This window comes from Enoplosus armatus, chromosome 12 (genome assembly GCF_043641665.1).
Source record: "Enoplosus armatus isolate fEnoArm2 chromosome 12, fEnoArm2.hap1, whole genome shotgun sequence".
Lineage (NCBI taxonomy): Eukaryota > Metazoa > Chordata > Actinopteri > Centrarchiformes > Enoplosidae > Enoplosus > Enoplosus armatus.
Window position 1 is genome coordinate 127,424 of NC_092191.1, and position 12,545 is coordinate 139,968.

Sequence of the window (12,545 nt, forward strand, 5' to 3'; positions counted from 1 at the left end):
CACGAACAGAGACTGAAGGACGAAGTAACTGATGATCGGTGAGTCCTAGATTCTACCGAACTCTACTGTGGTTCTACTGAAGGTTCTCTGTGTGTGTGTGTGTGTGTGTGTGTGTGTGTGTGTGTGTGTGTGTGTGTGTGTGTGTGACAGTCAGTTCAATCAGAGTCTAATTGATTATCTGAACAATACGTCACAGCTGAAACTATCGATGACAGATTCAGTGGTAGGGTTACTTCAGTAAAAGTACACAAGTATTATCAGCTTCTTAAAGTATCAGCAGTGAAAATACATAGGTATTCTCAGCTTCATGTAGTTAATGTATCAGCTGTAAAATAGTTATTCTCAGCTTCATATAGTCAAATTATCTGCAGTAAAAGTACACTAGTATTCTCAGTTTCATGTAGTTATAGTCAGCAGTAAAAGTACACAGGTATTCTCAGTTTCACGTAGTTATAGTCAGCAGTAAAATACACAGGTATTCTCAGATTCACGTGGTTAACGTAGACAAGTATTCTGTTTCATGTAATTATAGTCAGCAGTAAAAGTACACAGGTATTCTCAGCTTCATGTAGTAAAAGTATCTACACAAATATTCTCAGTTTCATGTAGTTAAAGTATCAGCAGTAAAATACACAGGTATTCTCAGCTTCATGTAGTTGAAGTATCAGCAGTAAAGGTACTCAAGTATCCTCAGCTTCATGTAGTTAGTCACCTGACCTGTCAGAATCAGAAATCAGAATCAGAATCAGAAGAGGTCACCTGACCTAACACCTCACCTGTCACCTGACCTGACACCTGACCTGTCTCCTCACCTGACACCTCCCCTGACACCTCACCTGTCACCTGACCTGTCACCTTACCTGAAACCTCACCTGTCCTGACACCTCATCTGTCACCTCACCTGACACCTCACCTGACACCTCACCTGACATCTCACCTGTCACCTTACCTGTCACCTGACCTAACACCCGACCTAACACCTCACCTGACACCTGACCTGTCACCTGACCTGTCACCTCACCTGTCACCTGACCTGTCACCTGACCTGTCACCTCACCTGACACCTCACCTGACACCCCACTTCTCACCTCACCTTACCTGTCACCTGACCTAACACCTCACCTGTCATGTGACCTGTCACCTGACCTGACACCTCACCTGACACCTGACCTGTCACCTTACCTGACACCTCCCCTGACACCTGACCTAACACCTCGCCTGTCACATGACCTGACACCTCACCTGTCACCTGACCTGACACCTCCCCTGTCACCTGACCTGACACCTCACCTGACATCTCACCTGTCACCTTACCTGTCACCTCACCTGACACCTCACCTGTCACCTGTGTGTGTCTCCTCAGTGTTTGTGCGGTATAACCTGGGGCCAGGTGTGGCCGTGGAGCTACAGGAAGAGGCAAGTGTGGCTGAGCTGAAGGAGGTGGTGGGGAGTCAGCAGGGAGTCCGACCGGAGCACCTCAGGGTGCTGTTCGCTGGGAGGGAGCTGAGGAGCACTGCCACACTGCAGGTGAGGTCCTCTCCTCGCTTCCTTTCCTCTCTCCTCCTCTCTTCTCCTTTCCACTCTCCTCTCCTCTCCTCTGCTCTGCTCTCCTTTCCTCTCCTTCTCTCCTCCTCTCCTCTCCTCCTCCTCCTCCACCTCTCTTCCTCTCTCCTCCTCCTCCGCCTCTCCTCCTCTCTTCTCCTCTCCTCCGCCTCTCCTCTCCTCTGCCTGTCCTCCTCACCCTCCTCTCCTCTCCTTTCCTCTCCTTCTCTCCTCCTCCTCCGCCTCTCCTCCTCTCTTCTCTTCTCCTCTCCTCTCCTCTGCTCTGCTCTGCTCTGCTCTGCTCTCCTCTGCTCTCCTTTCCTCTCCTTCTCTCCTCCTCTCCTCTCCTCCTCCTCCTCCACCTCTCTTCCTCTCTCCTCCTCCTCTGCCTCTCCTCCTCTCTTCTCCTCTCCTCCGCCTCTCCTCTCCTCTGCCTGTCCTCCTCACCCTCCTCTCCTCTCCTTTCCTCTCCTTCTCTCCTCCTCCTCCGCCTCTCCTCCTCTCTTCTCTTCTCCTCTCCTCTCCTCTGCTCTGCTCTGCTCTGCTCTCCTCTGCTCTCCTTTCCTCTCCTTCTCTCCTCCTCTCCTCTCCTCCTCCTCCTCCACCTCTCTTCCTCTCTCCTCCTCCTCCGCCTCTCCTCCTCTCTTCTCCTCTCCTCTCCTCTGCTCTGCTCTGCTCTGCTCTCCTCTGCTCTCCTTTCCTCTCCTTCTCTCCTCCTCTCCTCTCCTCCTCCTCCTCCACCTCTCTTCCTCTCTCCTCCTCCTCCGCCTCTCCTCCTCTCTTCTCCTCTCCTGCGCCTCTCCTCCTCACCCTCCTCTCCTCTCCTCTCCTTTCCTCTCCTTCTCTCCTCCTCCTCCGCCTCTCTTCCTCTCCTCTCGTCTCCTCCTCTTTTGTTGTGATTTGCCGCTATATAAAATTGAATTGAATTGAAGTTGGCCATCTGACTGACACACAGGAAACGGGCTCAGAGTGCCGGCAGTGTGGAGCCGGTGTCGGTTCTGGAGGCACTGCTGAAGGCCCGACTGAGGGTGGAATATGCTTATTATCAGATGACAGACAATATGCAGGCCTTCAGTCACATATGGGCTGTTGGGGGGGGGTTTATGCTCTGTGGGGGAGGGGGAAGAGCTGATTGTAAATTTCTGATCGGAGAAACAGTTTCAGTTTTTGTTCTGTATTTCAGGAATGTTTTCTTTTTTTGCCCTCAAGTGACGACTTGACAGTGATCTGGTGTGTCCTTGCAATGGTTCAATAAAGGGACTTTGAAAACCAAACCTCCTCTCCTCTCCTCTCCTCTTCTTCTCAGGGTTGTGACCTTCCAGAGCAGAGTACCGTCCATGTCGTCCTCCCTCCATCAGGTTCCTCTTCCTCCCGGCTGCTCCTCCTGCAGGAGCGCCTGGCTCGGGGCGGGGAGGAGGAGCAGGACTCTCTGACCAGGCTGGACTTCAGCTCATCGCGCCTCCCCACCACCTCCTCCGGCCTGGCAGTGATCCTGGAGGGGAGTGATGGAGGAGGAGCAGAGGAGGCGAGAGAGGAAGTGCAGGCTGCAGGTCTGAGAGGTCAGTGAAGGAGTGTCTGTACTCTTGCAGTATGTCTGTAGTTTCTGAGTATGTCTGACTGTGTGTACTTGTGTGTACAGGTGTACGTACCTGCAGTACTTTCTTTGTGTACTGTAAGAGCTGCAGGTCGGTCCAACCAGGAAAACTGAGAGTTCGCTGCCGAAGCTGCAGACAGACGGCACTGACGCTCAGCAGGGTGAGTACTCATACTGCTAAAACGCAGTATTTGTAACAGAGCAGTTATACTTGAAGTTATAGTGTTTGTGATGGCTCATAGAACATCTGACGTGATTAAGTTTTAATGATTAAGTGTTAATGATTGAGTTTTAATGATTGAGTTTTAATGATTAAGTGTTAATGAGTAAGTTTTAATGATTGAGTTTTAATGGTTAAGTTGTCATGATTGAGTTTTAATGATTAAGTTTTAATGGTTAAGTGTTAATGAGTAAGTGTTAATGAGTAACTTTTAATGGTTAAGTGTTAATGAGTAACTTTTAATGAGTAACTTTTAATGAGTAACTTTTAATGAGTAAGTTTTAATGATTAAGTTGTAATGATTAAGTTTTAATGGTTAAGTTTTAAATATTAAGTTGCAGTGATTGAGTTTTAATGATTAAGTTTTAATGAGTAAGTTTTAATGATTTAGTTTTAATGATTTAGTTTTAATGATTAAGTTTTAATGGTTAAGTTTTAATGATTAAGTGTTAATGAGTAAGTTTTCATGGTTAAGTTTTAATGATTAAGTTTTAGTGGTTAAGTTTTAATGATTGAGTTTTAATGATTAAGTGTTAATGAGTAAGTTTTAATGGTTAAGTTTTAATGATTGAGCTGTAATGATTAAGTTTTAATGGTCAAGTGTTAATGAGTAAGTTTTAGTGATTAAGTTTTAATGGTTGAGTTTTAATGGTTAAGTTTTAATGATTGAGTTTAAATTTGTAAGTTTTAATGGTTAAGTTTAAATGATTAAGTTGTAATGATTAAGTTGTAATGATTAAGTTTTAATGGATGAGTTTTAATGGTTAAGTTGCAATGATTGAGTTTTAATGATTGAGCTGTAATGATTAAGTTTTAATGGTCAAGTGTTAATGAGTAAGTTTTAGTGATTAAGTTTTAATGGTTGAGTTTTAATGGTTAAGTTTTAATGATTGAGTTTAAATTTGTAAGTTTTAATGGTTAAGTTTAAATGATTAAGTTTTAATGGTTGAGTTTTAATGGTTAAGTTGCAATGATTGAGTTTTAATGGTTAAGTTTACATGATTAAGTTTTAATGGTTAAGTTGTAATGATTAAGTTTTAATGGATGAGTTTTAATGGTTAAGTGTTAATGAGTAAGTTTTAATGGTTACGTTTTAATGGTTAATTTTTTAATGATTAAGTTTTAATGGTTAAGTTTTTTAATGATTAAGTTTTAATGATTGAGTTTTAATGGTTAAGTTTACATGATTAAGTTTTAATGGTTAAGTTGTAATGATTAAGTTTTAATGGATGAGTTTTAATGGTTAAGTGTTAATGAGTAAGTTTTAATGGTTACGTTTTAATGGTTAATTTTTTAATGATTAAGTTTTAATGGTTAAGTTTTAATGATTAAGTTTTTTAATGATTGAGTTTTAATGGTTAAGTTGTAATGATTGAGGTTTAATGGTTAAGATTTAATGGTTAAGTTTTAATGATTGAGTTTTAATGGTCAAGTTTTAATAATTAAGTTTTAATGATTGAGCTGTAATGATTAAGTTTTAATGGTCAAGTGTTAATGAGTAAGTTTTAGTGATTAAGTTTTAATGGTTGAGTTTTAATGGTTAAGTTTTAATGATTGAGTTTAAATTTGTAAGTTTTAATGGTTAAGTTTAAATGATTAAGTTTTAATGGTTAAGTTGTAATGATTAAGTTTTAATGGATGAGTTTTAATGGTTAAGTTGCAATGATTGAGTTTTAATGGTTAAGTTTACATGATTAAGTTTTAATGGTTAAGTTGTAATGATTAAGTTTTAATGGTCAAGTTTTAATGATTAAGTTTCAATGGTTAAGTTTTAATGATTAAGTTTTAATGATTGAGTTTTAATGGTTAACTTTTAATGATTAAGTTTTAATGATTAAGTTTTAATGGCTAAGTTTTAATGATTACGTTTTAATGGTTAAGTTTTAATGGTTAAGATGTAATGATTGAGATTAATGATTAAATTTTAATGGTTAAGTTTTAATAATTAAGTTTTAATGATTATGTTTTAATGGTTAGGTGTTAATGATTGAGTTTTAATGGTTAAGTTTTAATGATTTAGTTTTAATGGTTACTTTCGAACTCTGTTTTAACAAACACACTCAGCAGCACACGTGAGTTAATGTGTGTGATGATGATTATGATTCCTCTTTGTTAGGGTCCGTCCTGTTGGGATGATGTTGTCCTCCGAGGTCGTATCCATGGTGTGTGTCAATCAGATGGTTGTCATGGCAACGAGGCGGTAAGAGGGCGAGGAGTTTCTGTCTAATATGGCTGCCACAGTCCGTGTGTGTCTTTTTGTGTACATAAGCTGGTTAAATGATGTCAGTCCATTCAGTGGCATTCTGGGAGATGTAGTTCCTCCAGTGTGTGTGTGTGTGTGTGTGTGTGTGTGTGTGTGTGTGTGTGTGTGTGTGCAGGAGTTCTACATGAAGTGCGCGTCCCACCCGACCTCAGATGACGACCTCTCTGTGGCCCTCGACCTCATCATGACCAACAGCAGAGACGTCACCTGTATCGCCTGCACCGACATCATGTAACACACACACACACACACACTATAGGGGTGAAATGAGTCACGGAGGACAAGACACAGAAACGTACATTTGTGTGATAATTTTCTAAAAGTCCCACGTGTGTATGAACGTGCGTGTGTGTGCTGTTTATCTTCTTTAATTAATTGATCTATTAACTAAATATAAATCATGATCTGTCCATTAAGTGCTTCTATGACATTATGAACTATAACAACAGAATATAACATTATTTATAGGCTAATAATATTAGTCTTTTATTAATCGCTTTGTGTTTTAGCTGTATTGTTATTCATGTTGTTTTATTTTTGTTTTTAAATCTTTTAAAACTTCCGGTCTCTCTCTCTCTCCCTGTCTCTCTCTTTCTGTGTCTCCCCCTGTCTCTCTCTCTCCCTGTCTGTCTCTCAGTGACGTGGTCCTGGTCTTCCAGTGTTCGGAGCGTCATGTGATCTGTCTCGACTGTTTCCGTCGTTATTGTCAGACTCGACTAAACGAGCGACAGTTTGTTTCTCATCCTGTGATTGGCTACTCACTGCCGTGTGCTGGTGAGACTTAGCGTGATACTGTTGAGTACAGTGTGATGTCAGCAGCAAAACACGATTTGTGACATCAGTCTGAGCTTCACATGACATCAGTTCATGAGTTTCTGCACACGTGATCCGTACTGCCTGAGGCCAGCAATGTTATCGCTTGGCTACTGCATAAGATGACTTGGCTACTGTATAAGATGACTACCAATGAAGACATGTGGCTACTTAATGAAACCTCTTGGTTTCATGTCCAGTCTGGCCTTGATGATGTAATAGTTTCATTAATGGATAGTTTTATAATGAGTTGATGATGATGTCACAGTGAGGCTCCGGCAGACTCAGTGATGTCATGTCCTGTCAGAAACCTGCTGATCAATAATCCACTTCCTGTTTGAAGCTGAGAGTCACATGACTGTAAACACAGAGACGGCTTCTTCATTAATCCTCATTACAGAGTACACGCACAAACACACACTGTTACTGAGTAATCACAGTTAATTGGCAGCTGTGAAACAACAGTCAGCTGCTGTCTGATGACTGTTACTCCAGCTTTTATCAAATAAACCACATGAACATCGTAATCATTAACTCCTCAGTTCTTCTTTATTCATCCAAAATAGATTCTTCATGCTGGTCGTCGTCACTCACATTATGATTCATATTTAATTCAGAGTAGAAACTGTGTCCATCAGGTGATCAGTGTAATCAGTAAATCTGACTAAATGTGTTATTTTGTGTCTCCAGTTGGCTGCGTCGACTCTCTCATTAAAGAGTTGCATCATTTCAGGATTTTGGGAGACGATCAGGTGAGTGTTTCCTCCTCATACATGTATGTATGTGGGTGTGTATATACAGTGGGGTCCAAAAGGGTGGAGACCACCAGTCAATATACTTCTATTTTGCATTTGTTTCAAATGTAATACTATTTTTTTCATTACAAATGATCAGCTGAGCAATTTGAGTGAAAAGTTAAATCTTTGAAAAATAAGTAATTTTAGAGAATCTTAGTATTTAGGAAAGAGGAAAGTCCATGACAGTTAGCTTTGAGGTGTGTTTGGGGTCCTTATCCTGCTGCAGTATGAATCCCTCTCCACAAAGATGCAGACCAGAGGGTACAGCATGTCTCTGAAGAATGGAGTGGTGCTTCTCCTTGGTCAGGTTGTAGTCGATTCACTGCAGGGTTAGGGTTAGGTAGGCAAACCCCCCCAGACTTGAATATTCCCACCACCATGTTTCCCTGTTGGTTTGATCCACGGCAGTATCATTCTCTCTCCTGCTCGTCTCCTTACATACACCCTTCTGTTACCGCCAGAAGTCTCTAACCTGGATTCATCAGTAAATAGGACTTTTCTTCATCCACAGTAAAATGCTGCTATTTCTTAGCCCACCCCAAGAGTTTGGCCTTGTTTCCCCTTCTGAGAAGTGGTTTAGAAACTGCTACTGGTCCTCAGAGACCACGACAAGACAGCCTTCTTTTGACAGGACTTTTGCTGATTGGAGTCTGGCGTTCTTTATTTAGCAGATTGTGTATCTGTGATGAAGGTGCTTTTCTATCTCTCGGGGAACTAAACTTGATGTGTTGATCTTCTGATGGTGTGGTCACTGTTGGTCTGCCTGATCGAGCTTTGGATACAACTGATCCCGTTTCTGCAAAGCATTTTAGAGATCCATGCACTGCCCCCTTAGAAACCCTTAGCCTGGCCATGATTTGACACTGAGAAAGCCCCTCCTTGCTCAGAATACCAGTTTGACTTCTGACACTTTCACTTAGTTCTGATGCTGTGTTTCCCACTATCACAATGCTGCTTAGTGAGCAATGACCTGCTGGAAACTTGAGGCACAGCCATATTTAGAACAGGTGAACACCGGCTGCAAGCTGAGTTCATTGAACGAGCTTCCGATGAGGAGATCAGATCCACCTGTCATCTGAACGCATGCTTCGATGGAAGGACACAACTCAAAGACATCTGACCTTTTGGACGAAGGAGTTCAGTTGGTCAATGCCATAAATTTGCTTAAATTTGATTGCCGACCTAAAAATAGTGCAGAATCAAAATATTTCTTCTTCACTTAACATGTCATAATTTCTTTTGGTCCACTGTATCCTTTTCTTTATTTTCTTCCATTTACATAGAGCTACAATGTTGGATATTCCTATTAAACATTACCAAAGTTGCCAAATAATGTAAAAAATGTATGTAAAAGTAATTCCTGTGAGCCAAAAGCTTCAGACTGCTCAAAACGCTCCATTCGCTTTTCGTGTCTACCCCCATGAGACATATTACATAATACATCCCGGATTTCTTCACATGGTCATCAGCTCAGTGCACAGCAGTGACAGCACACCCACGAAGAAGAAGAAGAAGAAAGAAAACAAAGCACGGCCACGAAGTAGAGGGCCGCTCACCCCCCCAGTCTGTCTGAGTTGTTGGGCTGCTCTGCTCAGGACGACTCTTTACTGCTACTCTTGGTTGTTCAGTGTCTCATAGAAAGAGCTTTTTCTGTTGTGAAGGAAAGTAGGTAGGTAGGAGGTCGTTCCTTGATGGACAGACGGCTTTACTTGTTGCTAAAGTCATTGTTAGCTACTGCTAACTGTAGCTGCCATTCACTAGTTAGCTGTGCAGCTAGCGGTCCTCTTAGCCATATATATATATATATATATATATATATATATATATATATATATATATGCTCTTAGTTAGCTGACTCTAACCATCTGACTCTTGGAGCCCGGGACCAAAAACCTCCTCCTCCCGGCAGTCCAAAGCTCCTGTGCTGGCGGTGTAAACACCAACACTCCCCTGGTGCTCAGAGCAAACTGAGCTAACGGCTGCTAACTGTAGCTGCTGTTAGCAGTTACTTTCTAAAGTTTTCTCTCCATCAGGAAACTCCGTAAATCACTGAGAGTTGAGGCAGAGCAGCCGGAGGACATCAGAGGGAAAACCAGGAAACATTTTCATAAAATGATGGAGTTTCACCAAAATCAGTGAATCAAGTTGTGTGTTTTTGTACAGTAATCAGTGAGGCCCAGTCCCCAGAAACACTCAGCTCCAGCAGCATCTATCGTTTTTCCAACCTACTTCTTGTCTCATTTGTGGTCTGATAAACAGGAAGTTCATCACATTCAGTCCTCATGTCTCTATTTGCCAAGCTGAGTTACTGTTGCTGTCATGCAGTCAACCACAGCGGCTCAGTATCCTCTTTAAAGGAAGTGTTTCCTTACTCATGGTGGGACCTGTTGGTCTCTGTAATAACATTATAGTCGGTCTAGACCTGCTCTGTTTGTAAAGTGTCATGTGATGACTTTTGTTGTGATTTGGCGTTATATAAATGAAATTGAATTGAATATGTATATACACATACTGTTTCTCATGTTTTTGCAGCTCTGTGATGTTTATTATATTTATACTTTTATATAATTATATTATTATTATTATTTATATATTATATTATGCTTATTGTGATGGGTGGGATGTAACTTCAATTCCTCAGTTCTGTTCTATTCAATCTAAAATACACCTCATTAATATAACAGGTGTTATTGGATGTCACGCTGCTTCAGTCTCTAAACACTCGTCTGATATTAATTATAGAATAAATGAACATGGAGGTAGCTTCTGTCTGAACCCACAGTCTGATGCTGTAACTGTGGAAACATCAGAGAGCACCAAGCTAACAGATCTGTTTCTCTCTCTCTCAGTATGGGCGGTACCTGCAGTACGGGGCAGAGGAGTGCCTTTTGATGATTGGAGGACTGATGTGTCCGTCACCTGGCTGTGGGGCGGGGCTTGTCCCACCTGAGGACAGCAGGAGGGTGGAGTGTGACAGACAGCTCGGCTGCGGCTTTGTCTTCTGCAAAGAATGCAGGGAGGGGTACCATGAGGGCGCGTGTCACACTGAGCTGGCCCCGCCCACAGGTGAAGCCTCACAGGTGAGCTGACCAATCAATATACAGATCAGCTGACCAATCACAGATGCCAACAGGGACTCAATTATAATAATATATATATATATAATTATAATAATATGTATTATTATAATGAAGTTATATTTTACTGTCACAAAGGTGTTGAAGTTGATATTTCACAAAAAGAAATCCTTCTTTTAACGAACATATAATACTAGATTAATACTTAATACTCCTGATACTAAATTAAGATCCTCCTCCTCTCCTCCTCACTCTCCTCCCCTCCTCTCCTCTCCTCCTCCTGCTCCTCCTCTCCTCTCCTCCTCCTCCCCTCCTCCTGCTCCTCCTCTCCTGTCCTCCCTTGCTCCTCCTCTCCTGTCCTCTCCTCCTCCTGCTCCTCCTCTCCTCCTCCTGCTGCTGCCCCTCCTCCTCCTCTCCTGTCCTCTCCTCCTCCTCCCCTCTCCTCCTCTCTTGTCGTCAGGGTTTTGTGGTGGAGGAGGAGGCGTCTCTCAGAGGGAGGTGGGATCAAGCCTCCCTGCTTCTCCTGCAGGAGTCAACTAAACCCTGTCCTCAGTGTTCAGTTCTTGTGGAGAGAAACGGTGAGAAACAAACTGATTCTAAAGAAACTGGTTTATCGGTCATGTGGTCTGAACTTGTCTGAACCAGTCTGAACCGGTCTCCCTCAGGTGTTAATGTGCTAAGGCCCTGAGACTGAGTTTGGTCTCTCAAGCTGCACACAGTCTGCAGGCTCCTCCTCCCTCTTTGCGTTGTAATTCAGTCATATGAGAGTTGAGCATCAGTGAAATCAGTAAAACGCAAAAGAGTTTGTATTAAAGATGCAACCATACAGAAGTTTACATTACATCATTATCACAGAAAACACAGTGTGTGTGTTGTCTCCCCCTGCAGGCGGCTGTATGCACATGCAGTGTCCTCTGTGCAGAGCAGAGTGGTGTTGGCTCTGTGGAGTCACCTGGAACAGAGAGTGTATGGGAAACCACTGGTTTGGATAAACCATTGACTGTATATGAAGATCGACGACATGACAGCTCCCTGAATGTGAAGCCAAAATGTCTCGATTGCCCCCTGGTGGCTGGCTGCAACATAGGTCATAAGCCCCGCCTCCTCCATGTTAGTGGATGGGACATGGGCCAAAAAAATAATCAAATAACTTTTTCCCAAAGATGGTTTCTGTCATTTCAGGTAGTTCTTATCACGCTGATGTTTGTTCAAGTGTTCGTTCTTCTGATCAGTTTGGTTTTAATTCGTTATTTGATGCTATAAAAACGGGGGTTAAACGTCATGATTGACAGCCGAGATTGACTGTGGTGTGCTCGCGATTGGGTCGGGCAGGTGTATGGGCACTTTGATACCGCGGCTCCACCCCCCGATCGCCACTGCGCAGATTCTGGCTCCAAATTATGTCACCAACACAAGATGGCAGGAGCCGTATCCGGGAGAGTTTGGCTTCATTTTTGTACTTGGAGGAAGTAGAAAGGCGTCGGCTGTCTTTACATGCAGTCTGTGGTGGAAACGCGTCGGCCATCTTTACATACTGTCCGTGGCGGAGACGCGTCCTTTGATATACAGTCTGTGGAATAAACACACACACCTCAGCAGGAGGAGCTGAGACTCGAACATCCAACTCAGAAACTCACCTGCAGCCAGATGTCACAGTTATACTTTATAGATGTTATATTTCCATGTGTTCATTTCAAACATTATTATTATCAGAAATAATAATAATAATAATGATAACATCATTATGGTGGCCAACAGGTTGAAGTTGTAACCATCTGATCATGTCCAATAAAGATATTTATTATTTCAAATTATTAGTTTGATTGTTTTTGGGGGGAAAATCCAGAAAACAAACAATAAATAAACATGGCTGCTGTGCAAAGCATGATGGGGTTTTTCTTCATCTGCATCTCCAGTCGTTTTCCTCCTCCTGTGTGATGAGTGTGTGATCTTCAGACTGGAGCCCCGACATGTTCGTGTGGATCTGACGATTATTAACCTATTAAAGGTCCCATATTGTAGAAAGTGAGATGTCCATGTCTTGTTGGATTATAAAGCATATATAAATACTGTATCAAAGTATCAAAACACTCTGTCCAGGAATACACACAGTCTGTATTCAGACTCAGTACCTTTAAACAAGCTGTCAGGACTTCTGTTAAGTTATGATGTCACAACTACTGGACTCTGGATCCAAATGACGTGAGGAGGCGGAGACACGTTGGCCATCTTTATATAC

The 12,545-nt window shown here is 42.3% G+C and overlaps 1 protein-coding gene across 1 annotated transcript; it reads left to right on the forward strand.

Moving 5' to 3' along the window:
- prkn (parkin RBR E3 ubiquitin protein ligase) lies at positions 1-12,299 on the forward strand. The gene is made up of 11 exons (XM_070916114.1): positions 1-38; positions 1,364-1,527; positions 2,849-3,101; positions 3,182-3,297; positions 5,473-5,556; positions 5,735-5,850; positions 6,257-6,393; positions 7,123-7,184; positions 10,079-10,309; positions 10,767-10,884; positions 11,195-12,299. Exons 1-11 carry the CDS (start codon positions 32-34, stop codon positions 11,296-11,298), a joined length of 1,392 nt encoding a protein of 463 aa, XP_070772215.1. The 5' UTR covers positions 1-31; the 3' UTR covers positions 11,299-12,299.
- Positions 12,300-12,545: the final 246 nt, after the last annotated feature.